Here is a 26,484-nt window from a genome sequence, read left to right as displayed (position 1 = left end):
AGCATACATTCAGAACAAATCATGTTGAGTAAGTTAATCCAGCAATTTTGTTTACTCGTCTCATATTAAAATTCTGCATGTGAATATTATGTCTCATTAATTCTCATTTCCAATGTGCCATTCATTTCTCTGCTGTCTGATGTTGTGTTAAAGACTAACAGTGATAATAAGACTTAGAGGACTCGGTGCAGTAGCATGTAGAATACTAGTACTAGTTTATACTACAATAGTAGTTGGCAGGTCCAAAAAAAAAGATAAAAATGTGTTTCCATAATGGAGACATTCAACAAAATATAATATAATCTCCGTGAGGCACTTAGTGAAAAGCAGATGATAATTAGTATTAAACTGAATGATTTTGGTTCCCATCTAGGCAGCATATAATCCAATTATGGTAAATAAGCACATACAGTAACTTTTAAAAACTTGAGCTTTCGACAGCTACTGTTTACATGAATTACATGTAAACATTCCTGTTGACCCAAGCATCTTGCCAAACCCATCCTGCATTATTCATCGATAAGATGGATGAATGAACACCAGACGTTTGTGTGGGGCCAGGTGAGGATTCAATGCTGCCAGTCCATCAAGAATCAGTCTTAACTATTAAAATAAGGCTGTTTTATTTTAAAGATTGAATGTATCTTGAATGTGGAGCACGAGTGATCAAAAAAGGCACTTGGCAAAACTTTCAGTGCAGACTCTCTGGTGGTTGAAATCTGTGCTTTCAGATTTGTCGTCCAGTCGAAGAAATCAAACACAAGATATAAGAGCATTCTTGAACTTACTCACAAGAAATGACAGACAGATGTACAGTAAAGGCAGACAGCAGAACGTTTGTCTGTAAGTGGTTGGGCATTTTGGTGCATCTCGGTTTCAGTGTCACGCAGACCAGAAGTGAAACCTGTTTCCTGTTCATCAGAACAACCCAACAGAACCGTTTCCGGCACAATGTTTAAGACGACGGGGTGGGAAACCCAATCCAAACAGGTAGCAGCGATTGGCTGTCCTTGCTTTCAATCACCTCACATTTCTGCCCTGCGACCGGGCGGTTTATCACCGTTGCCGTCTTCCTCCACCTCTTCTTCTTCTTCGTAGTTCTCCTCATTGGGACGTTGGGCGGGCTGATTATCCTGCTTCACCGCTAAATCCTGATCTCTGGCCTCTTCCTGTACAGACAAACAAAAATATTGCTACTAACCATTACAAATTTCTGTTTCATAGAAAAAAAGTGATGGGTTTAGCCCAAAATGAAAGTGAGTAAAAGATGACACATTTTTAATATTGGGTGACCTTTCTGTTTAAAAGTGCACAGATGTGGATAAACATTCCCTGAATCTAAGAGATGAGGTGAAAACAGAGGAGAGATGTTTAAAGTGAAGCTGGACTCATGGCAGTAACCGGACACTGCAATCGATCTGACGCACCCAACAGTCTACAGTTACTGCGGCAGCTTGTACAAAAGAATAAGTGAAAACGTACAGACGTAAGCACTACATAACTATCCGAGATACATTACAGTGACCAGAAAATCTTTGTCTTTGAACCAACAGCTTAACTTTTTTGACAAGAAACAAAAATTATTGCTAATTTTTGATACTCTAGAATAAGTTGGTCATTTATGTCATTGTGTACAATCCTTTAAAAGACAGTTATGTATTTAATCCATTTAATATACATATGCCACCGTTCAAAACATTATGGTTGGTATGATTTTTGAAATGTTTTTGAAAAAAGTCTCTTATGCTTATCAAGGCTGCATTTATTTACTCAAAATATAGTAAAAACAGTGATACTGTGAAGAATTATTATAATTTAAAAGAAACCTTTTAGATTTTAATAAAATGTAATTTATTCCTGTGAGACAAAGCTGAATTTTCAACAGTCTTCAGTGTCACATGATCCTTCAGAAATCGTTCTAATATGCTGATTTGCAGCTCAAGAAACATTTCTGATTATTATCAATGTTGAAAGTCTCGTGATGCTTAATATTTGTGTGAAAATATGTTTCTTTCAGGAATCTTTGATGAATTGAATGTTCACATTTTAAAACTGGTAACATTGCGAATATATATATTTGAATCAATTTAATGCATCCTTGCAGAAAAAAAAAAAAATTGCAAAAAAAAAAAAAATTAATACCTGAATAAAGGTACAAAGAAGAAATATTAAATACAAACATTAAAGATTTGTTATACTGAACTGAAAATAGCGCAATTTGTGATTTGACACAATCAGTATTGTATAAAGTGCTATATAAATAAAGTGACGTGACATATAGCCAAGTATGGTGACCCATACTCAGAATTCGAGCTCTGCATTTATCCCATCCAAAGTGCACACACACACCGTGAACACACACCCGGAGCAGTGGCCAGCCATTTATGCTGCGGCGCCCGGGGAGCAGTTGGGGGTTCGGTGCCTTGCTCAAGGGTACCTCAGTCATGGTTTGCCGGTCCAATACTCGAACCCACAACCTTAGGGTTAGGAGTTAAACTCTCTAACCACTAGGCCACAACTTGCCCAGGATGAGTGTCTTGACTTCACGTGACTTTTGTACCTGTTCTCCATTCTCCTCATTATACGGGTCTCCCTCTTCCTCCCGCACTGCCTCACGCTTCTGATTATCCACCAGCTCATCCTGAGCCTGGAGAGAGAAAGCCATCACAGTTAGGCAACAAATAACAATTCTTATTCGTTTTAGGACTGTGTGTGCATTTGCAATTGTTATCCGACCTCATCATCTCCATCTTCCTGGTACTGCTCATCCAGAGCATCTTCCTGTTGGTCTGGGTTTCCAGCCATCTGCACAAAACACACAAAACTCATTTCAGAATTTCTCGGTTGCATAATAAATAACCCACAGATGTCAACAACAGGGATTTCTCAAACTAAATCAATGTATACTCCTCCTGAGTCTGTTTTCTGTTACTTTTTTTGTATCTTAACCCACAGACAAATCACATTACTTCTCCAAATGCATTTTAAACATGGTGCTAGAAACTTGTCGTGTCTACTGGTTTGGAAATACCAGCTGCAAATACTCTGTCACTTACCACCAGCTGTTCTTCGGCGGGCGGCTGGTGCTGATTCTCTACAGCCAGATGCATGTCAGGGTGGCCAACGGGTGCCACCTCTTCCTCCTCCTCTTCCTCATGAGGCTGCTGATGCTCCGCCTCCTCAAACTCATCCTCACCCTGGTTGTTGGGGTCATTCTCCGGATCAACTTCCGCTTCTACAGGTCGCTGTAAGATCCACATATTTATCATCATTACACACACTGGGTTAAAACAAATATATTTAGAAATATATATACATATACATAAAAAAAAACATTTTATCAGTGTCCTAGCCTTGTTTATACTGGTGCATGTATATGTTTTTATAATAACATAAGGTAACGCACCTCATCTTCACGATGAACGTGGTCTGCTTCATCTTGCCTCGCCTCCTCATGGTGCACATTCACCTCTACAAATGACAGAGAAATAAAAAATATGTGACCCTGGAGCACAAAAGCAGTCTTAAGTCACTGGGGTACATTTGTAGCAATAGCTAAAAATACATTTTATGGGTCAAAATTATTGATTTTTCTTTTATGCCAAAAATCATTAGGACATTAAGTAAAGATCATGTTCCATGAAGATATTTTGTAAATTACCTACTGTAAATATATTAATACTTAATTTTTGATCAGTAATATGCATTGTTCATTTGGACAACTTTAAAGGCGATTTTCTCAACATTTAGATTTTTTTTTGCATCCTCAGATTCCAGATTTTCAAATAGTTGCATCTCGGACAAATATTGTCCAATCCTAACAAACCATACATCAAAGGAAAGCTTATTTATTCAGCTTTCAGGTGATGTATAAATCTCAATTTCGAAAAATTTACCCTTATGACTGGTTTTGTGGTCTAAGGTCACATATAATGCAAAGCCAATAAAACTGTACCAAACATTAAAAAAAAATCACATTTTTTTAGTAAAAGTAGCACTGATATGATGTAAAAGCACATCAGCTGTCACCTTTCTCCTCAGCTGTCTGTGGCTCTTCTTCTCCCTGGACTATATCAGCATCCATGTTTTCATACTGTGCCTTTTTCCTGATAAATACAGAAAATAAAAGGATTTATAAAATAAACCATTAGAGTTTCCTGGCTTAGATCACTGTGAAAAGAACAGTAAAACACATGACCATCATTCATTAACGCAGAAAGATGCTTGCTGGAACAGTTTTTGTTAAAAATGAAATAAACATTTATTTACTGATTTTCATTTATTATTATTCATTTGGATCAAAGACGAAAAGGAGTTTTCAAGCATCAAAACAATAAAAAAATATAATACAGCTTTAATATTTTTTTTCGTAGACTAGAATGTGTTAAGTTTTTTTTTTTCCTGAGCAAATAAATAATAACTATCACACATTTCTACCATGATTTACAGAAGACACTCACTAAAATGACATTCAGTGTAGTTTATATAGAACAAGATTCATTAGATGACATTAAAAGACTCTATTTAAGGATCACAGTGCAGCACCCAAAAACTAATTAACTGTAATTTTATATATTTTCCAATCTTTGCTACTATCCTTCAAACCAATAGGTTTTACCATTTGTCAGCAAGAAGTTTTTAACTATTTAAAATATGATATTTATTCTTTAATATATTTTAATAAGTACATATTGGAATAAATATGTGTTAATTTTTACATTCTGTAAATATATCTGTTGCACTGAAAGACAATGGAACATTATTTCACCCATATTATTTTATATTCACAAAAATGGTTTGAAACATTAAAGTAGTCACTTTACTTGCATTTAATATACTTTTATGTATATAAAACCACTTTTTTTGTAAATTTTATTTGATGTGGACACCAAAATGGGACGTCTCATCTTTAACCCATTTCATTTATATTATTTATACAATAAATTGTTGTCGCGACCATTCCAGTGATTTGATGCCCACAACTCTTAAACTGTGGTAAAATACACTGCAACAAACAATCTCTCATAGCTTTTTGCTTTATTTAAATATTCCTAATAAAATTCACTTTTTAAAATCAATTCACAACTGCTTAACTCAAGGGAGGGTCTCTGACCGAAGCATTTCTTGCTGGAGTTGCTGCTCTTTGAGATCGGCTTCTCTGTTCTGCTGTTCCTCTTTCTCTCTCTGCAGACGCAGCCTCTCCTCTTTCTCCTTCTGCTGCTGGAGCTGCTGTTTGTGCAGGGCCTCCTGATGCAGGTGCAGCTGTCTGCGCTCCTCCGCCAGCTGTGCAGCCAGACGCTGCTGCTCCCGCTGCTGTTCATACGCTGACTTCCCCCGCTCCACCTGCACGTGCTGCACATGAGCCTCAGCTGGCGCCACCTGGGGGAAGAACAGAAGAGTTAAGGCCTTACAATGAGAACCAAACAGAATGCAGATTGAGGAACGCAGGAACGCAGGAATGGACGATTGTTTAAGATGACAACTCAATGTTCATAATAATAAGCATGAAAACATATAATAGGTCACACAAATATTGCATGAAATAATGATTTAATGATATTGAACTTTTTTCTTGAGGTACTTCTCATCACAGAATAAATGCATTTATAATTATTGTTATTTTTTTGCCTTTCAAATTTAGTTGAAAATAAGGTATCTTACAAAACAGCATTATTTGGCTGCCTACCTTTTGGAACAAATATATTTCTTAAAGCAAATTAGCATATTAGAATGATTTCTGAAGGATCATGTGACACTGAAGACTGGAGTAGTGATGCTGCAAATTCAGCTTTGCATCACTGGGATAAATTACATTTTACAATCTATTAAAACATAAAACAGATTTTTTTTTAATTATACTAATATCAAATCTAGTAATAGTAATGATCAAATAAATGCAGCTTTGATGAGCTTAAGAGACTTCAATCATTACAAAATCTTTCAGACCCCAATCTTTTGAACGGTGATGTAGGCATACTAGTTTATTGGTAACCTGGCTAACACAGAGGTGCCATACATTTCACATAAAGAGCCAAAACTCAAAAAATCAAACTTGATTGAGGACTGTTGGCCAAAAGTTAATGTTGCATTAAATTAAAATCTACTTATATTCTCTAAAAATAAAATAAAAAATAAATAAATAAAAATGTGATGTTTTTTTTCCCTATAAATGTGAAAAATAATAATAATATATAATAAAAAAATAAATAAATAAAATAAAAAACTAGAAATGTTGCCTTGGCAGTTAATGGAAAAAAGTTTTAAAATTACTAAAATTAAAATAAAAAATTAAAATGAAAGCTAAATATAAATATAAATGTTTTTTGGTTTTTTTCTCCTATTTTTCCACCGTTTTGAGATTTGGCCAAATCATCACAGAACAACTCTGGCCCGCGGGCCCTGATTTCAGGCATCTCTGGTCTAATGTTTGTGTTTGGAAGAGTTCTGACCTCATGACCGTGATGTTGCTCCCTCTCCAGTGCGTTTTCATCTGGTTGGTTGGCCTTTGGCTCCTCCTCCTCCGCTTCATTATGTGCCACATCAAACTCCTCCTCCAGCTTCTGTGGCTGCCCGGCCTGCTCCATCTCCTCCTCTGCCAGCTCTCTCCTCCTCTCCTCAGCTCCTCCCATTTCTCCTTCCTCCTCCCTGTGCTGTGACTGAGGCTTCTGAACCTCATCATGTTTCTCCGCCTGACGCGATCCACATGAGACAGACCTCAGTGACATGAGTGATTTGAAAAGAAAATAAAAACAATAATTTTGAATGCATGATGGGTAAACAGCTTCAGTACCTCTGGCTGAGCATCTTGGGGTTGATGAGGCTCCTCTGCGTTCCTGTTCTGGACCAGCTGAGCAGATTCATGTCTCAAACTGGGCATTTTATTGAGCGTTTCCTTCAGCTGTTTATATTCATCCACCTGAACCTGGAACACATCAAGACCAACCACATCAGTACAATATAACACATTAGAATGACAGCTTCATATACACTGGTGAAATGTTTGGTGGTGAGCTGAAACAGGCCACAAACACAGCAAGCTGAAATCAAGAACCTGACCAAAGGCAGAAGAGAAAGAGATATTAAAGACCATTATTGGTGAAAAACACCAAGAACAGAATGAAAGCCAGCACAATCTATATAAATAATAACTCATCGATAACTTAAAGCATACTGTATTTAATTGACAAAACTAGAAAACTACATTCAATGGCCTGAAATTTATTTACATTATAATATTTAAATTATCTAATCATTTAATGTTTTAAAACAAATGTGTTCAAAAGTACATTTTTAGAACTTATAACAAACTTTATTTAATTTAAAACAAATACTAGACAACTACATGGTTTTGATTTTTATTTAATATTTAATACATATTTAATCATTTAATGTTTATACAACAGTGGGTTAAAAAGCATATAATTTAAAGTTAAAGCAAAATTTATTTAATTGAACAAATACTACAAAACCACATTTTATTTCATGTATTTAATATTTATATAAACTTATATTTAAATATATATATATATATATATATATATATATATATATATATATATATATATATATATATATATATATATATATATATACACACACATTTCTAATATTTTTTTTTTTTTTTTGCTCTAGTTTAAAAATTGCACCTATTCAAATTGCAAAATTTGAATGGGTGCAAACACAAATTAGAGTTAAGATCTACACAGGAAGTAAGTAAGAACTAAAAATTTGGGTCTGTTATTCAAACAGTGCTAAGGTATGATGTCAAAACATCATTATTTTAAACCATACTAATGTTTTATCATCCTCGATTCATACCCAAATAGCCGCAATCCTAATCTAACCTTTTTTGTCCCACTTCTCCTTCACTTGGGTACCCGTTTTTTTTTTCTTTTCTGGTTGAATGGCAAGTGCTGGAAGCATATGGAAGGAAAATAACACTCAGAATGTGTGGGTTTGAAAAGAGAAAGAACTGTGCAAACACACACATACGCTAAACCCACTGCCTCCCAGCATCCTTCCCTATCATCCTGAGAAAGCAGATAGTGACAGTCCTAATTAATGAGCATCTGTACATCTGTTTCACAAAGCCGCAGAGACAGAGCGAGTAAACAGGAAGTACAGCATGTATGGCTTATCAGAGTCATGCACATTTTTGCATATTAAACCAGGGCAAGAAGTTCTGTAGAGCAAGTGAAAGAAGGAGAGCGTGTGCAAGAGATTATTATGACCTTGTGGAATGCGACCGGAGTTGAAATGCAGGCTAGGCCTGTTTGACACAGCTCACGCAAGCGGCTCTGCAGTCTAACTGCATCAGCAGGATCAGGGGCGGCTTTCACACTGACAGCATTTTTGCTGCATAATTGATATGCAGTGCTGTGCAGAAAATAAAATAATTTCTGGGTTAACATATCAGCTCTGCATCAAAACCTAGTGAGTTGCCTTGCTGCCTATCCTAACTGCCAAGGAACCTCATCGACGAAGCCATACAAATAACATTTCTCAAGCAAATTGCAAAGGAAATGCAACTTAATTGTTGCAGCTTACAGTAAATGCCAAAAGAGTTTGGTTTATATTGTTAAGCATGAAAATACACAGCACACACAAATAATGTGTAAAGGAATGAATAAATAAAAATACATACATACTTACACACAGGCATACATAAAGTCATGTAATTTAATTACACACATACAAAAAAAACTTTTCTTTAAAAAATTAAATATAAAATAAACAGGTATTATAGTCAACTAAAACATAAAAAAATGCAGTTTTGTAATAAATATTTAATTACATAATACTATTTGTAACAAATGTAAAAAGAGGTGCTCTACCAACAGAAGGGGAGGTGCAACCAAAAATCGAAAAACATGAGCTGAACAAAGGTGCAACACTCACTCTTCAAAGTTCAAGCTTTATTAATAAAATAACATGTTGTTTTATTAATAAAGCTTGAACTTTGAAGAGTGAGTGTTGCACCTTTATTCAGCTCATTTTACATAATACTATAAAATAAATAAGCATAAAACAAACAAAATTTAAAAAAAATAAATGTTAACTGAAATAAAATAAATAAACAGTTTTTATTTTAGCTAGTTGCCAAGGCAGCATTTCTCATTTTAATTTAGTTAATTTAGAAATGTAACTAACTTAAAATAAAATAACTCAACTAAAACTGAAATAAAAATGTATACATATATAACTACTAAAATGACAAATAAGAATAAAATGAAACTAAATTTAAATGGAAAAAAAAATCTTAAATCTACAATAGTATCTTAATGATACTAAAATAACATGAATAAAATTATTTTGTTAATATAACAAAATTATTTTGTGTATGTTTGTACAAAAAATACAATATTTCACATTTGCTGAGCTTCTGTGATAACAACATTTCACCATACAAAGTATGCAAATATATATATATATATATATATATATATATATATATATATATATATATATATATATATATATTATAGACTTGACTAGTATACGTGTATAACGGGGGCAACTACAACAGTAATTATTAAAGTGTAAAATATTGCAAAAGATCATGCTGATAGGTTTAAAGCTCACATTCACCATATTTTCTGCTAAGTTTAGCAACTAATTATCTTGTGCAGCAAAAATAGGGTCAGTCCTGAAATGCTACATTCAGCTACAAATCTGATACACAGCGTTGCTTTGCTTACACACACAGACAGTGTGACTACTGGAACCTGCTAATATGGGTGCAGAAATAAATACATGCCATTTGCAAGCTGCTTACATGAGCTATGTGAAACTAGACTTGTATTTCCTACAGGATATGCCCTGCTCAGTGTTTCATCGGTCAGCAGGATGCATGCACAGCAAACACACTGCTTAAAGCACATACACACACACACACCCTAACCTGGGCTGCAGCCAGCGCACTCTTGTGGTCCTCCAGGGTCAACACAAGCTGGTCATGGGTAGATTTTAAGTTCTTGTGCTGTTGCTACAAAAAGGACCATCACAGGCAACACAGATACAAGCTTTCAGGACAATCACACTGAATGCATGTATGGATAGTGCAACTGAAGTGGATCAAGGATCATGGCGAAATATAAATTCTAATCAGGTGAATTTCATGCAAAATCGTCAAAACATTTGCGGGTAAATTTTCCCAAAAATCAAAAGAAAAATATATCCATGTATATATTCTGCATAAAGAAAAAAGTAGTATATTTTGCAATGAGAAATTATTTCAAATCACAACAATTAAGCACAATTCCTCCCTAATTTGTAACGTATTGTACTGTAATAAATTATAAGCACAGTAACAATTACATCATTGTAACACCCGTTGTACTGATTTAAAAACATTTTAAACAAATAAATATAATATTTATATTACATTACATTTATTAAATAAACACTTTAATTAAATATACATTAATAAAGAAATAAAACGATGTACTTTTATATTAACATGCTTTGAATGTGCATTTTATTGACATTAAAATTTTAAAAAATTCAAATAGTCTTTAAAAAGAATTCAGTTTCTTCATGCAAAATATATTTTCTAATTTTCATTTACGTATTTATTTATTCATTCATTTTCTTTATTTTATTTAATTTGTATTTTTTTTTTTTTTTTTGGGGGGCTGCCATAATGGACATGTCTTGACTTCACAAGATTCACCCATTCATCTGTGGCAAAAGGTACCAATGGCTTAATTATACTAATAACCATAACACATATTTTGTACTATTGCTCTAAAAAGTTGGAGCTTTTACTTTCGAGCTGAAGCATTGTGCAAGTATAAAACAAAACCCATAGTGTTTTTCGGCATTACCCTGGTGTCCTGGAGCTGCACATAGACTTCCTGATGAGCTTTTCTCAGCTGCTTGTTCTCCTCATGCAGGTTAAATATATTCTCTGGAGAAGAACAGAGAAAAAGAGAGTCAGCTGAAATGACCGCAGCTTGTAATTCCACCATAAAGACACCAGTAGATGACAAAAACAACTGTGGGATGCACAGGTCAAAATAAATGTTCACATTCCTTGCCTGTGCAAAAACACACCACCGTGACTCTTTTAGTTGACGGATGCAAGGGTGTTGCTAAGTGACTGCTATGAGAAAGATGGTGAGAACGTAATACCTTTGAGCTTAGAAATCTCTGACTCTTTAGTCTGATGAAGCTGGTCCAGCCTCTGTTTATGTTCATCTAATGCCTTGTTGTGTTCATCTTCTTGCAGCTGATGTTGCTCTTGTAGCTCATAATACTGCTTTTTTAGTTCGTCGTGCTGGTTCTGATGGTAAACACACACACACACACACACACACACACACACACACAACAGTGAATTATTTGTGTTTGCTGTGGGAAGAAAAGACATGCATATTTTACAGTACATCACAAACCATCTGTTTTGAAAACAAGCATGTAGATGTGTTTTCCCCACTGACCTTCAAAATCTGATGCTGGGAATGCAGAGAATTAAACCTGACGCCGGAATCTTGCTGTAAACAAACAAATACAAACAGACCTGGTTATTGTGTATGCACATCATCACTGCACATCTAAATGCCATGCCAGAGAGCCACAGGCCGTGATATCTGAGAAACATGTGAGTCATTCTCATACAAACAACCAGATGAGCATTAGACTGCAGGGCAAAGCTTCTCCTGCATCTCACAACTCAAGTTTTTACTCTCATCCTTTATGCTGAAGATCTCAAAACAACAAACCTTTTCTTTGTTGAGAGACTGCTGAGCCTCTATTTTATATAAAAGATAATCTGTGAGGAAAGACCAAAAGCAAGTATTACAGCAGAGAAAAAAATGCAATACTGTTTATGCTATCACATGTTGTTTATTCCTAGTGCAATGACAGTCATGTATTTTCAGTTTGGCATAAAAGTGTCCAAATGCTCTTAGGATCTTATAACATAGTGGCTTTGGGCTGCACCAGTTTATCCATCATGCAAATTACAGGATTTCATTACACTTCATAATTTCCCTTTTCATCCGTTAGTCACTGATGTTGTCAAATATAATAAACAAACTTGCCGTCTTTGGATTTTTTATGCTCCAGACGCTCCTTCTGAAGAGATTTCTCCAACCTGGAACGATGCTCGTACACAACTGAGAGGAAGAAAGAGAGAGAAAAATAGATTTGGTTTTGGTATACTGACATCCAGACAAACTTCAGAGTAAAAGTGCATCCTTAGAGATTCAAAGAGGCAACTTTTTAGCAACACTGTTCTGTGATTTAAGGCTTGGTGAGAAGTTGAATCTCTAAATTCATCCCCTCTAAATCAGCGCAGATACAGCCATCAAAGCACTGGTTATGTAACGCTCATTCACCTCCTTCAGCACTTTATTATAACTGAAAGTCCTGTGTGCAATCGTGTGAGAGAATTCCCATGGAGAAAGAAAAATCGTGATTCACATTTTAGCAAGAATCATGCAGCCCTAAACCCCACATCAACCAGAAGCTTTTGGAGAACCACAGTCAGAAAGTAAAGTGAGCTGAGCTATTTCTGAAGATTTTTCCTACTGTGTGATCCACTGTCCCGTTGAGTGCCATATCCGACCCTCTTAATTTCTCACTAATGGCATCAGAATGAAAGGTTGCCCCTGCTGCGCTCAGAGTGCACTGACTTTTTATACGTAACATGAGCTGTGAATGTGCAAACAGCCCTCCTTCAAAATCTGAAATGCCACAGGAAATGAAGCCTGACTGAGTTTTCCTCCCATTATTTATGTTTGTCCAGCAGAGTAGGTTGTTTCTTGAACTACTCTATTACAGTGAAGACGTGGTCTGCATCCTCTGACCCCTTGCGTCTGGTCTTGTATCCTCCCATCATAATCATCATTACATTACTGACACATTGAGTACTGATTATACTGATTAAAAAGGGTGTGCAGTGATTAGGACTCAAAGGCAGTGATCACGGTTGACTGTCAAACAGTCTCTACATAAGACCTCCTAGTGGTACAATAAAATCGTTTGTGCAATGGACAGCACATATGCTCAGGACACAAGAGACCTGTAAGAATAAAGATCTCACGTCCCAAACATCTATAAAACTTTTAATACTTTGTAAAATATAAAATAAGTATTAAAACTTACTAAATTATTAAGCATAATTTAGCATAATGAATTCAATAATAATTACACATCTAAATTATTAAAAGTCTTTATAGCAGGAAAATAAACAAATAAAAATAAAACATAATATTTTATCTAATATTTACATTTTTGTTTAACAAATACAAAAGTTTCTCGTAATAACTATTATTCATGTTGTTCACATGTTATTGTCAAGACAAATATTAACTATATAAATACAGAACAATTTATTTAAAATTATTATAATTTATATTATAATTTATAATTAATTATATAATAATTCGAAAATTAAATACTAAAAAACTAAATCTCTTACCACAGGAAATTAAATAAAAACATAAATCATTTTATAAAAACAAATATATTCTAAAAAATAATTATTAAAAATATTTGTTGATATCAAGACAAAAATCTGAACCATATTAAAAAAACAATATATTGTTAATTTATAAAATTACTTTTAAATGGCTGTTATAAATTATATATATATATATATATGTATATATATATAATATATATATATATATATATATATATATATATATATATATTATATATATATATATATATATATATATATATATATATATAGATATTATATATATATATATATATATATATATATATATATAACAATTTAATTTTTTTATTATATTTGTTGTAAAAATCTTATTGTTGAGCTCTGAGCATTTAAATTTATTTATTTCTGTCCAGAAAGGCAAGTCCACATGGCAAAGCAACAAAACTGTAGTTTAATCACCAACAGTTTAACATAGATCCCATCTCTGTGGGACAACAGAATTAAAGACTGTGATTTTAGGCACAGGTTGAAACAAGCTGGTTGCCAACTAAATGTTCTGCATAAAAATGAGCATTTACAGCGGAAGCTGCCTGCAGGGTGTATCAGACACAAATATTTTTTCTGGATCAGTTTCAAATACACCTCACTGTGTGAATTGTGGCAAAGATGGATTTGCATCAAAACACAGTTTGATTTGCATGAAAAGGAGTGTGTTAGTCAAGTGTGTAGATGAAGTTTGTGTATTGCTATATGGAATCATTGAAATGGTTTGAACTAACAATCCTTTGATTATCTTTAACCAATATTCAACACCTACCCCCAAATTTATTTATTTATTTATTTATTTATTTTGAAAGAAATTAATGATTTTATTCAGCAATGATGTTAAATTGATTAAAAAAAGTGATAAAAACTATTGCTAGAAAAGATTTCTATTTTAAATAAATGCTGTACTTTTTAATTTTATTCATCGAAAATCCTGAAAAAATTATCACAGGTTCTAAAAAAAATATTAAGCAGCAAAACTGTTTTCAACACTGATAATAAATCAGCATATTATTATGATTTCTGAAGGATTGTGTGACACTAAAGACTGGAGTAATGATGCTGAAAATACAGCTTTGCATCACAGAAATAAATGGTATTTTAAAGTATAGTAAAACAGAAAACCATTATTTTTAATGGTAATGATATTTCACAATTTTACTGTTTTTTATGTTTGGTCAAATAAATGCAACCATGATGAACAAGACACTTCTAAATATATTAAAAATCTTACTGATCCCAAACGTTTAAACAGCAGTGTAATTGTATATGATCTGAACCTACAAAGGTTTTGTTTACCATCTAGATCTTTCTCAACCAGTAGGCAACATTCTATTTTCATGAACAGGTCTTGAAACTTGCAGAAACGAGAGAAATTCAGTTAATGTGTATTCAAAAAAAAATGTCATCTATCATGTCGTTACATTCCTTTATGCGACTGAAACCTAAAACTTTAGATGACCTCTCTGGAGCTTTAACAATAACACCACAATCAAATGACCAACAGTACGGTCACTCACAGTAAAAAAAAAAAAAAAAAAAAAAAAAAATCAATGTTTCGCAGATTGTTTCTTGCGTCGTGACGTCATCGCGGCGGCGTGTGTTTTTACCTTGAAGCTGTGCGGAAAGAGACTCCTGGTGCTGCTGGTATTTCACGGCCATCTCTTCTGTCCTCTTCAGCTGTTTGTGCATCTCGTAAGAAAACATCCCACCGTATATCATCCCAAACACCACTGTGACCAGTAACAGGGACTGGAAAATCTTCTTCTGCTTCCTGGAGCACACGCCGTTGCCCATGTTCCCTCCTCTCCCGGATTCCACAGAAACTTTCCAGGGAATTATTTTCTCTTCACTCTTCAGTATAGAAAAAGCTCCGTCCTCTCCCAGATTCCTCATGAAACATTATAATTGCGTACAGTTGCTCGTGCGACTCGTATGTTTGAGATGTTTACACGTTTTGCCAAGTTTTCCAAAGACATTCAGCAGATTAAAAAAGTAACAAATCCGGTTGTAGTCGGTCCTCGTGCTCAATCAAAGCTCTGTTAAGTTTTCTACATAATGAAAAACTGTGTTTTTACTAATTATCTGAAGTTTAGAGAGTCCTAATCGCACCTTTAGTTACGTGTCACCTAGAGCTGCAACAGATCATCCAGCGATGAAGCTGAAGGAAATCCCGCCCCTCACAAACATTCAAATGCTACGATTGGTCAAGGTTCGTGTCAATCAAAAGAGATTCGCTATGATGGGAGGGGCGTGCGTGTGAAAATATCTCAAAAAATGTCCAGAACAGGCAAGGAAATAAGCAATTTGGATCATATTTTCAATTGCAGATGAAAACTAATTTGTTTTTGTTTTTTTAACTTTAAAAATATTCATTCTAAAAAGAGTCATTAACTTGGGAACACCAACTCTATTTTTAAATAAATTAATACTTTTATTCAGAAAGGTGGCATTAATTTGACAGTAAAGACATTTATATAACGTTACAAAAGATTTCTGTTCTAAAATAATTGCTGTCCTTTTGATTTTTCTATTCTTCGAGGAATCACAGTAAAGTGCATTAGTTTCCACAAACAAATCACTGAAGACTGGAGCAATGACTGCTGAAAATGCGGCTTTAAGGTCACAGGAATAAATTAGCCTACATTTTCATATATATATATATATATATATATATATATATATATATATATATATATAATATATATATATATATATATATATATATCTATATAATAGCTGGCTAATTAATAATTAATTAACTACCTAATGAAACTGCTTTTACAGCCCTTTGCAACAGGTTGTTGATCTTGTATATGCATAGAATCTGTCTTTTTTTAAACTTTATAGTCATTCCCAGTCACAGAAGACACTGAAACTGTCTCCAGGAGTGTTATTCCCATGAATAAAACAATGCTTTGCCTGTTTAGACAAACGCAGCAGGGGGCAAATTTGCTGGGGATGTTCTGCACTACACAAAACCCTTTTGTTCACTTTAACTGTTTCTTATTAATCGTTTTGAAAACAAAACAAAAATCTCAAGCTCTTTGTTAAATTCTCTCACATTCTTTTCCTCTGAACTCTTTTATATGAAATGTGATGAATGATATCCAAAGCTACTGTTTCTCTGAGTAAACAAGTCTATTAAAAGGCAGTCTTTTTAATTCAAAGGCAACACAATCAGTATACTGAGCATTAGGTTAACAAACCAGCGCTGACTCGTGACGAGAGAAGCCAACATTCCCCGTCACTATTATAAACCTCATGTTGCTCAGTGGCCACAACCTGCCTTTCAGTTAAAGGGAAAGTGTTTTTACAAACCTGTATGACTTGTTCTTTCTTCCATTGACCACAGAAAGAGATGTTTGGGTTTGACAGTCTTCACACATGAAAATGTGTTTTTTCAAACATGAAAATGCAATGCCTTAAAATGCTTAACATCTTACATGCGACAAAGAAAGTGTACAGGTTTAGAAAGACATAATGGTGAGTAAACGATGGCCTAAGTTTCATTTTTATCAGATGGTAGTGATTCACGGTCTGAAATATCATCTGAAAATCCTCTGAAATATCTGATATCAAGTTTGAAGAATGTGAATTTCCTCTTGATTGGAATGCAGACCGCAAAAAATGATTTCTAAACTGTATTTTAATCTTGTGCAAGAAAAAATAATTCAACATTATAATATAATATTATAAATTATTCTTTTTAAATAAACTTTATATTATATTTTTTTTTTGTTAAACATGATAATAATGTATAATGTTCCCATGATAGGAAGTCAATAGTAATACAATAACTGGATAAAAATAATCTGCGTTTGTTGCTTTTCGAGGAAGCTAATTCCTGTCATTAATCACATGCATGTCTTTAGTTGGTGGAACAACTCAAACAATAATTTAGAAACAGAAAGTATCCACCCATTTCTCGGTATATGGCATTGCTCAGCGTGCGTTTCCATCAGACACAATGGCACACGGCGCAATGCTGCTGCTGATCAGCTTGGCTCTCGCTCTGGGACCAGCCGTAGGTTTCTATGGAGGTTCCATGACGTTCACACCTGGAAACAGATTTCCAGATGGATCAGTGGAGGTAAATCCAGTTTTGAAATTGTAGAACTTAACAAGTCTCATTTTAATTAGTTTATTTTTTATTTTTTATTTTTTTATTTTTTACTTGTACTATTTCTGTTACTTTCATACAGAGCATGTAAAATGAAGCAAACTAAACTTATATTGTGAATGTTTAATTTCCTGAAATTTCTCAGCTTGCTGTTGTGCAAAGCAATTTAATTTTATTATTATTATTATTTATATATTATAGTATAATATTTACAATTTTCTTTTATTTTTATATTTTCAGTTTTACAATTTTTTATTTTAATAGTAATTTTGTTATGTGCTTTTAACCTTTTCATTATATATATATATATATATATATATATATATATATATATATATATATATATATATATATATATATATATAGCTTTAATTTATTTTCTCTAGTAATTTTAGTACTTTAACTACATATTTATTTTAATTATGCCAAGTCCAGTTTTTTTCCATCTAAGTTTTCATCTAATATTTAAATTTTATTTCATCTCTACTTAAAATACTGATTTTAAAATGACTTTTTTTTTTTAAGTAGTTTTAACAACACTGGTTATGTAATTCATGTAAAACGTGTTTTTGGCAGATGCACTTTTACTACAGAGAGTCCAGTAGGGGTCCATGTGGTTCTCAGGCTGACTGGATCTGTGAGAGTGGATCGTGTGGCATCCTCACGAACACCGAACCCGTGGTGACAGACAGCACAGCTCAAAATCTGTGGTGCCAATCAGAGGTTCACATTGCCACCAATGTCACTAGTAATGGTCCATTCATCCTGAGGTAATTCTGATGCTGTTTTTATAACAGAACTACTATGCACTGACTTAAGTCATTGATAACAGTCTTACATAATCACAAAATACACATAATAGATGCAAATAAATAAATAAAATCCCCCCGAAATTTGTATATGTTAAAGGACTGTCATATTAAGTTATGTAGTTAATGCATAAAGTGAATTATATATTCTCTCATATTTAAACACATAACAATAAATAACATAATAAGTAAAATGCACATGCATTTTATTAAATATCTCTATCAGCTCATCTGGTTGCTGCTGGGAGGATAATGTTCATGGTGTCGGTGGATGGACACTTCGCACTCATGTTGACACTAGCCGTCGATCTGACACTCAGTCAACAAACAGATCCCCTGTTTCAGCAGCAATTCCAAACATAAGGTGTGTGCTTTTTAAAATGACATCATGAAAATGGATTGATACATATATTTTGCATTTGTATTTTCATTAACAGACACATCCACTTCCGTAAATACATAATGCATCTTGCTGCATTGTCTTTTTGATAATACTCAGGATTCCTCAGAACTGCTTCCAGAACATTCATTTGCTGGCACATGATCCAGATAACGATGTTGTGAGATGCAGGTTTAATGATGCCAACTGCACAGTGTGCCATCAACACCAAAACATACATCTTTATCAGGTAACATCTTTTAATGACAAACTCTTCAACTTGAAGAAAAACCTCAGATTGGAAGGGTAAGTGCTTAGTTTTAAAAACCTGATAAATCTGTGTGTGTGTGTGTTTTGTAGGAATCATGCACTTTGCAAAGAGAAGATTCTCTGGACGTGGGTGTGCATGTGTTTGAGCTCTTGCTGGAGGATTATCCCGTTTCAAACATAACTCTGACTGACGAAAACGGGGTCTTCTCAGTCAGTAATGCATTCAATGACAGCAGTAACCCAACTGCTCTCAGTCAAGTGCCTCTGCAGTTTGCAGTTGAAAGTGAGTGAGAATCACATTATCTGTTACAGGTCAAACAAAGACTCTCCTTCGTGCAATACAATTATTTAGGATGCTATATAGCTTTTTAGAAGAAATTTATAGACATCACAAAAATGTGTTCAAATTAAGTAAAAAAGTAAGAAATATTAAAAGCAATATCTTTATTTTTATTTTTTTAACATACAAAGTCTCACAAACTAAATTGAAAGGAATACCATTTGGCAAAGTACACTGATAAATTGCTGTAGAAACAACTTTCATTCAGAAATTGCTAGTTTATTTTACAAACAATTACAAAGAAACGTTTTTACACATTGATTAAAATGTGAAAATTTGATGTGGAAAAAACTGAAATTGTATTTTCTTGTAAAAGGTACTACAAAAATCTTTATTTTTTTTTTTTTTTTTACAGTGTAAGAAATATTCAGAGCAATCTCTTTAAACGGTTTCATAAAAATCCTGATGTAGTAATCACAATTGACTGGAAAAGTCATGGAAATATATTGCTCAAGTCCATCTGTAATCTGTTGTTGAACGAAAAATGGAAATCAAAAGTGCATGGGAAAGAGCATAAACTAGACATACTGTAGAGCTATGGAATAATTTAACCAATATTCGGGACAATGATCACTTCCAGAAAAACAATAGACATTCATTTCTGTTTATTTGACCTGAACAACTGGTTTCTGTCATTTGAGAAAATGTGTGTCATTAGAGCCAAAACAATGCAAGACATATCAAAAGAAAAACTGTGGATAAACAGGTTAGGTTTGGCTTTTGTTAATTGTATCAGAAAACGTAATTGAAAGCAAAAGTGAACTTAAGCTGCACTTACAATAAATGTTTGTCTGTTGTGAATTGTGTAGCGCTGATACTGTGTTTGTGCATTTCTGTGTATTTTAACATACTCTACACCATCTTGCAGTTCTTCCACCATCTCAGGGTTGTGTACCAGGCGTGAACAAACCAAGTTTCTTGACACCAACTCCTCTACATGGAGATATGCATCATGCCGCTGTGGGAGAGGAGCATGAGATCACCCTGCGAGCACAGATCTCAGACAGCAGGTCAGAATAATGTTCTGTGTCACAGTATTTCTCTTATGTAATTTGTTAAGCCAATGTTTAGTTATCTGCAACCTCCAGATTTGATTGCATTTTGCTTAGTGGTGGCAGTCATAATAGATTTTTAATCAGTTTTTTTCTTGGCAATTCTAAGTGGCATGATTTTGATGAGCAGATGAATTTAACTGAATTCCATTTTATATCACTAGATCAAGTCAGAAAGAATACCTTGACATGCTCAACTGACAATGTTTGCCGAATCAGGTTTTCCATTTATGCCTCTTGAGGTAATGTTATCTGATCTTTCTGTTCCTTCTGTCTTTGTAGCATATTTGACTTCCAGGTCAGTGGCCCCTCTAATATGTCTAAGACCCTGACAAGTGAGAGTAATGGGGTTTTGGTTGCAACACTGACTTGGACTCCACAGAAGACGGATTTGTACCGCCGTGTACCTGTGTGTTTCGCAGCAGAGACGCTTCACAGGTAAAATGGGGTCTGTATTTATATTCACTGGTTCTTTTTGTTCTCTGCATAGTTTCTTAAGAGTTCTTGTCTGTCTTTATCAGTCAGTCAGAAATGAGGTGCATCATTGTGGCTGTGGCAAAAGCAAGGGTTCTTTCAGGTAAATACATTAGCAGAAACATCTTTTATGTAAGGATTTGAATACAGTTGTGAATGCATAGAAAATTCCAGGGTTTGTTCGCGAACTAATCTGTTTTTCAAAGAATCTTTTAAGTGAATGAATCAGTGATACTTAAAGGGATACTCCACCCCAAAATTAACATTTTGTCATTAATCACTTACCCCCATGTCGTTCCAAATGCGAAAAAGCTTTGTTCGTCTTCTGAACACAATTTAAAATATTTTGGATGAAAACCGGGAGGCTTGAGACTGTCCCATAGACTACCAAGTAAATAACAGTGTCAAGGTCCATAAAAGGTATGAAAGTTGTCATCAGAATACTCTTTCTGCCATTTTTGTAAGCGAACAAAACAAAAATAACGACTTTATTCAACAATTCCTTTGTCAACAGTCTCCTCTGTGTCCCTCCATATCACCGTATGCTGTGTATGCTCTTCTGTATCATCCGCACCTCAAGGATGCGCTGTTTTCTTTCAAATCAAAGCAAAATACACGTAGAAACAGTGCATCCTTGAACAAATAGGCTATATTTGCTTATCGCCACCTACTGACATATAAGTATGTAACTTACAGAAAGTGCCACTGAACGATTCAGTGAACAAATCTTTTTGGTGAGTGACTGCGGAAAAATCTAACTATCACCATCAATACTAGCAAATGCATAGATAATTTGAATAGGCTTAACTTGTACATTGTGTTCTTGTGCCACTAACAAACCTCGGTACTCAAGCAAGTTCCCTTTAAATTTTTTAAACCAGGTGTGTTATTATTCAGGTAGTGAGAAAAACAGTCAGGTTAAATGCCATATCCAATAGAATGCAGTGAGTTCTCAATTGCTGTTGTGTTTGTTGTGTAATTCTTGCGTGTCTAGATGTGTTTGCATTCACATAACTGTGTAAATTATGTTTAATGCCTTGGTGTTTTTATGATTTTAAATGCAGGTAACATAAAAATACACCAGACTTAATGAATGAATCATATTTTTCAGGTGAAGCAAAGGTCATCTGTGACGATAACAGTATCAGCATTGTAGTCAGTAAAGCCTCCATGGATGGAATTGACCAGAACTGGCTCCAACTGCGAGACCCCACCTGCTCCCTTACCTCTAATGCAACCCACATCCTGGGCACGATGTCCCTCAATGCCTGCGGCACTACGATGGATGTATGACAACTACATACACAGTTAAATATTTGAGTATTGCATTGAAGCCCCTTACATTCTCTTACTTTAATCTCTCTTTTTTCTTTGTTTTCAACACCAATCAGGACTCTGGAGATTTCATCGTCTTCAAAAACGAGATCAACTCCTTTGAGAACCTGAATGCTGTTATCACCAGACGCAATCAAGTTAAATTCGGCTTCTCTTGCCAGTATCCCAAAATGGCCAGCGTCTCAAACCGCTATGTTAACCATAAATCTGACTACATCTTCACTGAATCTAGCTTTGGCACGTTTGGTTACTCGTTTGAAGTTTTCACCGACAGCAGCTTCAACAGTCAGGTAGATCCCAGCCAGTATCCGGTGCAGGTTCAGCTGATGGACCAGCTCTACATGGGCATTGAAGCTCATACTGCTCTACCAGAGGTCACTCTCTTCGTTGAGTCCTGCAGAGCCACTCCAGAAGACAATCCATTCAGTGCCGTCTTTTATGACATCATCAAAGATGGGTGAGGCTTTATCATAAAACAGATTTGGATGTTTTTAGAATAGGATGTTGTCCATTTTATGGTCCTTCAGCCATAAGTATGAGCAATAGAATGTACTAATGAAAGAGTAAGTAGGCCTTTAATTAACACCAGAAGTTTATTCACTGTATTCCAAGCTTGTCATTGGTAATGGTTAAAACACTGCAGGAACTTTGCAAAATTAAAGGCTCGCTAGATTAAGCTTTTGGGCTACTGACAAAAAAGTCTCAGGCTCAAGGCCTTGTACAAAAGTAGATGGTCTCCTTTAAATACACAGTCGGCCTGCAAGGCTTTGTTGAACCTCACAATGGCTTTCCTCAGAGCCATTTATCACTGTGGTTTAGTAATGTGAAAAGCTAAAGATTGATGCTTTTATGTGTGCACATGAAGCCTTTTTCAGTGCTAAACACACTTGCAGTTGGAATCAGCTTCCAGAAGAGATCAGATGTGCTATTTTATATATAATCATTTCCTATAATTTCTATAATCATTTTAAATCAATTTTAAAAGTTTTTAAATTCCTTGTTTTATTGTTGTGATTATTTTGTATGATTATTTTACTTCCTTTTGCATTGTTTACACTGTATTAGTAAAAGAAAACGATTTGTCATTTAATTATAAGGTCAAGTTACTCAGCTCAAAAAACAAAACTTCATAAACATAAAAAAAAAAAAAAAAGTGATTTTTAAGTGTTTAAAACTTTTATTCAACAAGGATGCAATAAATTGATCAAAAGTGACAGTAAAGACATTTAAATGTTACAAATGATTCCTATTTCAAATAAATGCTGTTCTTATAAACTTTCCATTCATCAAAAAATCATTGTAATAACATTTCACAATATTACAGTTTATTTCTGATTTTTTTTTAATCAAATATATGCAGCCTTTGTGAGCATAGACTATTTAATAGTGTCCTGTGCATAAACTTTTCACAGTTTATCAAGGAACAATGAGTGTATTTTCATTTTGAAAAAAGTAATGCACAATTCCAATTTTCCTAATATAGGCAATAATAATGAAACTGAAGAGTGATAGACATCAGAAGTCATTAATTTCTTTGATTGTGTTATTTCAGGTGTATTATGGATGATACAGTTATGACTTACCCAAGCATCTCCACAAAGTATGACTTTAAGATCCAAGCTTTCAAGTTCACAGGAGGCTTTGATGAGGTACAACACATTTGCATAACAATGCCTGGGTAAATTTTGTTTAGCAGGAACATTACACTAAAACCATCTGAAATCACGGTGACAGGTGTACATTAGCTGCTCCGTGATCCTGTGTGCAAAAGACAGCTTAAACTCAAGATGTGCCCAAGGCTGCCTAAGTCAAGCTGCACAGAGACATAGGCGAGATGTGAGCCAAGAAACTGCCAGGCACTTCATCACCCAGGGTCCCTTGCGTGTGGCAAGACAGACTCATAATGCTGGTATATGAATATATATTTAATAGAATAGTTAACTGAAAGTGACTGTAGTATTATTTCGGTAACACTTTATAAGGTTCCATTATTTACGTTACTTCATGCATTAACTAACATTAACTAACACTCAGTAATATAATTCTTGTAGTATTTATTCATGTTTGTTAAAGGAATTGTTCACCCAAAAATTTGCTGAAAATTTTATCACACTCAGGCCATCCAAGATGTAAGTTCGTTTCTTCATCGGAACAGATTCTGAGAAATGTAGCATCACTTGCTCACCAATGGATCCTCTGCAGTGAATGGGTGCCATCAGAATGAAAGTCCAATTCCACACCCTTCCAGTCCATCAATTAATACATTTTCATGAAGCAAAAAGTTTTGTGTTTGTAAGAAACATACTCATCTACATTGTGGATGGCCTGAGGATGAGTTAATTTTTGCACATTTTCATTTCCGGGTGAACTGTTCCTTTAATTAATGTTAACAAATGAAACTTTAGTGTAAAGTGTTACCATGATTTCTATGCCATAATCTTTGATTTAACTCTGCTGCTCTTTCATTTTGTAGCATCAAATGACGGTGGATTTCTACACATCAGCACAAGCACCGGGGTCTTTGCAGGACTCTTTGTTGTCTCCATTGCGGTGTTGGTGGGGATGTTGGTATATAATGTCAGAAGAACAAGACCTATTGACCGCATGCATCTACTGTCCACTTTCTGAGATCCTTTCGTGGCCAGTTTGAGTAGACACAAAAAGAACTACAAATTCTAACTACTTTCAAATTACAAACTGTCCAGTTTCTAGCATATCTCATACATAAGCAGTAAATGAACAGTTTTTTTAGGTAAATGGTATAATCGCACAGCAATGATCTTTGGTGTGGCTGGTATTATCCTAATTCTTTCAACATATCATCTTTTTTTTCCACTTATTTCCTTCTTCACTTTCACACAACATGCCTCAGTAAACATAACACCATTATTAGGATGTATAATTACAATACTGAGAATGAGATGGCATTACAGTGCTGTTGGAAGAACATAAACATTTACAAATGAATGTTGGTTTTAAAATAAAATGCACATTTAAGGATTTATTGTGTTGTGGTCATTTGCCAAAATACACTCTTTAGTCTATGTTGTGTGCAGAAAGTGTGGTTCAGTCATTATTTGTATGTACTGCTTTACTTTTAGACATCATAAGAAATGGATTTCGAAGAGTTCAGCTCACATATAAAACTGAAATAATAAAGTTAAACTACACTGTAAAAAATGCAACTGCACATTTTCCAGCTTTTGGGTCTCAAATACTAAGAAATGCAGTTTTCTTGAAACTACACTGTAAACCCTGATAAGTTCACAGAACTCAAAAAATATTTTGTAACAGATTACACAAAAACATTTAAGTGATGTTTTTAAATGTTTTAAGTTTACATAAAATAAAAATTATATTTCCAGTTGCCTTACATTATCTAAGTATTATCTTATAAATATTGATATTTCTCAACTTATAATTAGAGAGTAATTCACTAAAAATGTTCATTATTTTTCAACCCTTATAATGTGGGAAATACACTCAAATGTAACTACTAATGTAGTTATCAAAAAGACTCACAATACTTGCATATTAATATTCAAACATCATGCAGTATATATAGCGTTTAACTTTTGCTTTCCATCCTCAACCTAACCACAGGCTCTACTCTTCACCACAACGGTAACACTACAAAACTAACATAACAGAAACATATGTAAATCCTAACATAACACAACATTTAAGTACTAACTTATGTCTATCTATGTTATTCTTGTGTAAAAACACACAAAATAGCACCTAATTTCTACATTTATTTTCCTTGTTGGCTGATGCAATGCATGCTGGGAATTTGAAAATGCAATAATTTTAAGTTCACCTCACTATAACAGCATTTTGAGTTTACAGAACTTATTTCAATTAAGTCCAATGAACTTTCATTATTATTTGAGTGAAATTAACTTTCATTTTTTAATTGATTTCACTGTTCGGTTTTACAGTGTACATAAAAACCTTTGTCAGACCCCAAATGTTGTCCCAACTAGACAAACAGTTGTCTGAACAAAAAAATTCATATTGCTGAAATATTAAGGCTGTGTGAGTTCCCATCATGCATCGCTGCATGAATAAATTATGCAGATATTGTTATAGGATTATTGTTTTGCTGTTTGCCAGCTTCATTTAAACTTTTTCATTGTAGTTTTTGTCATAATTGTTAGTTATTTGTTGTGCTGTTCTTGAGGTTTGTGTGTCAAGTATTGAGTATGTGCAACCATTTAAATCTATATCCTTGATATCTTATATA

General features: G+C 34.2%; 2 protein-coding genes across 3 annotated transcripts; one reads left to right on the top strand and one right to left on the bottom strand.

Moving 5' to 3' along the window:
- Nucleotides 1-609: 609 nt before the first annotated feature.
- LOC109108939 (Golgi integral membrane protein 4-like) lies at nucleotides 610-15,640 on the bottom strand. Of its 2 annotated transcripts, XM_042775659.1 has the most exons (16): nucleotides 15,067-15,639; nucleotides 12,045-12,119; nucleotides 11,724-11,773; nucleotides 11,442-11,495; nucleotides 11,134-11,284; nucleotides 10,827-10,909; nucleotides 9,902-9,985; nucleotides 6,791-6,922; nucleotides 6,450-6,689; nucleotides 5,114-5,379; nucleotides 4,030-4,106; nucleotides 3,407-3,471; nucleotides 3,057-3,245; nucleotides 2,737-2,805; nucleotides 2,561-2,647; nucleotides 610-1,169 (listed from the first exon to the last, which is right to left on the bottom strand). In XM_042775659.1, exons 1-16 carry the CDS (start codon nucleotides 15,350-15,352, stop codon nucleotides 1,026-1,028), a joined length of 2,052 nt encoding a protein of 683 aa, XP_042631593.1. In that variant the 5' UTR covers nucleotides 15,353-15,639; the 3' UTR covers nucleotides 610-1,025. The 2 variants fall into 2 exon arrangements, with proteins under 2 accessions (XP_042631593.1, XP_042631594.1); XM_042775660.1 differs by lacking the exon at nucleotides 9,902-9,985 and having other exon boundaries at nucleotides 15,067-15,640.
- Nucleotides 15,641-17,306: 1,666 nt separating this feature from the next.
- Nucleotides 17,307-25,238, top strand: LOC109108933. The gene is made up of 13 exons (XM_019122048.2): nucleotides 17,307-17,549; nucleotides 18,156-18,349; nucleotides 18,615-18,752; nucleotides 18,888-19,017; nucleotides 19,128-19,320; nucleotides 20,246-20,387; nucleotides 20,712-20,867; nucleotides 20,951-21,006; nucleotides 22,015-22,190; nucleotides 22,295-22,695; nucleotides 23,791-23,887; nucleotides 23,973-24,147; nucleotides 24,712-25,238. The coding sequence occupies exons 1-13, from the start codon at nucleotides 17,427-17,429 to the stop codon at nucleotides 24,864-24,866; spliced, it is 2,136 nt and encodes a 711-aa protein (XP_018977593.2). The 5' UTR covers nucleotides 17,307-17,426; the 3' UTR covers nucleotides 24,867-25,238.
- The last annotated feature ends 1,246 nt before the right edge of the window (nucleotides 25,239-26,484 follow it).

This window comes from Cyprinus carpio, chromosome A18 (genome assembly GCF_018340385.1).
Source record: "Cyprinus carpio isolate SPL01 chromosome A18, ASM1834038v1, whole genome shotgun sequence".
In the NCBI taxonomy this organism is placed as follows: domain Eukaryota; kingdom Metazoa; phylum Chordata; class Actinopteri; order Cypriniformes; family Cyprinidae; genus Cyprinus; species Cyprinus carpio.
This window is presented reverse-complemented; position numbering and strand designations above follow the sequence as displayed.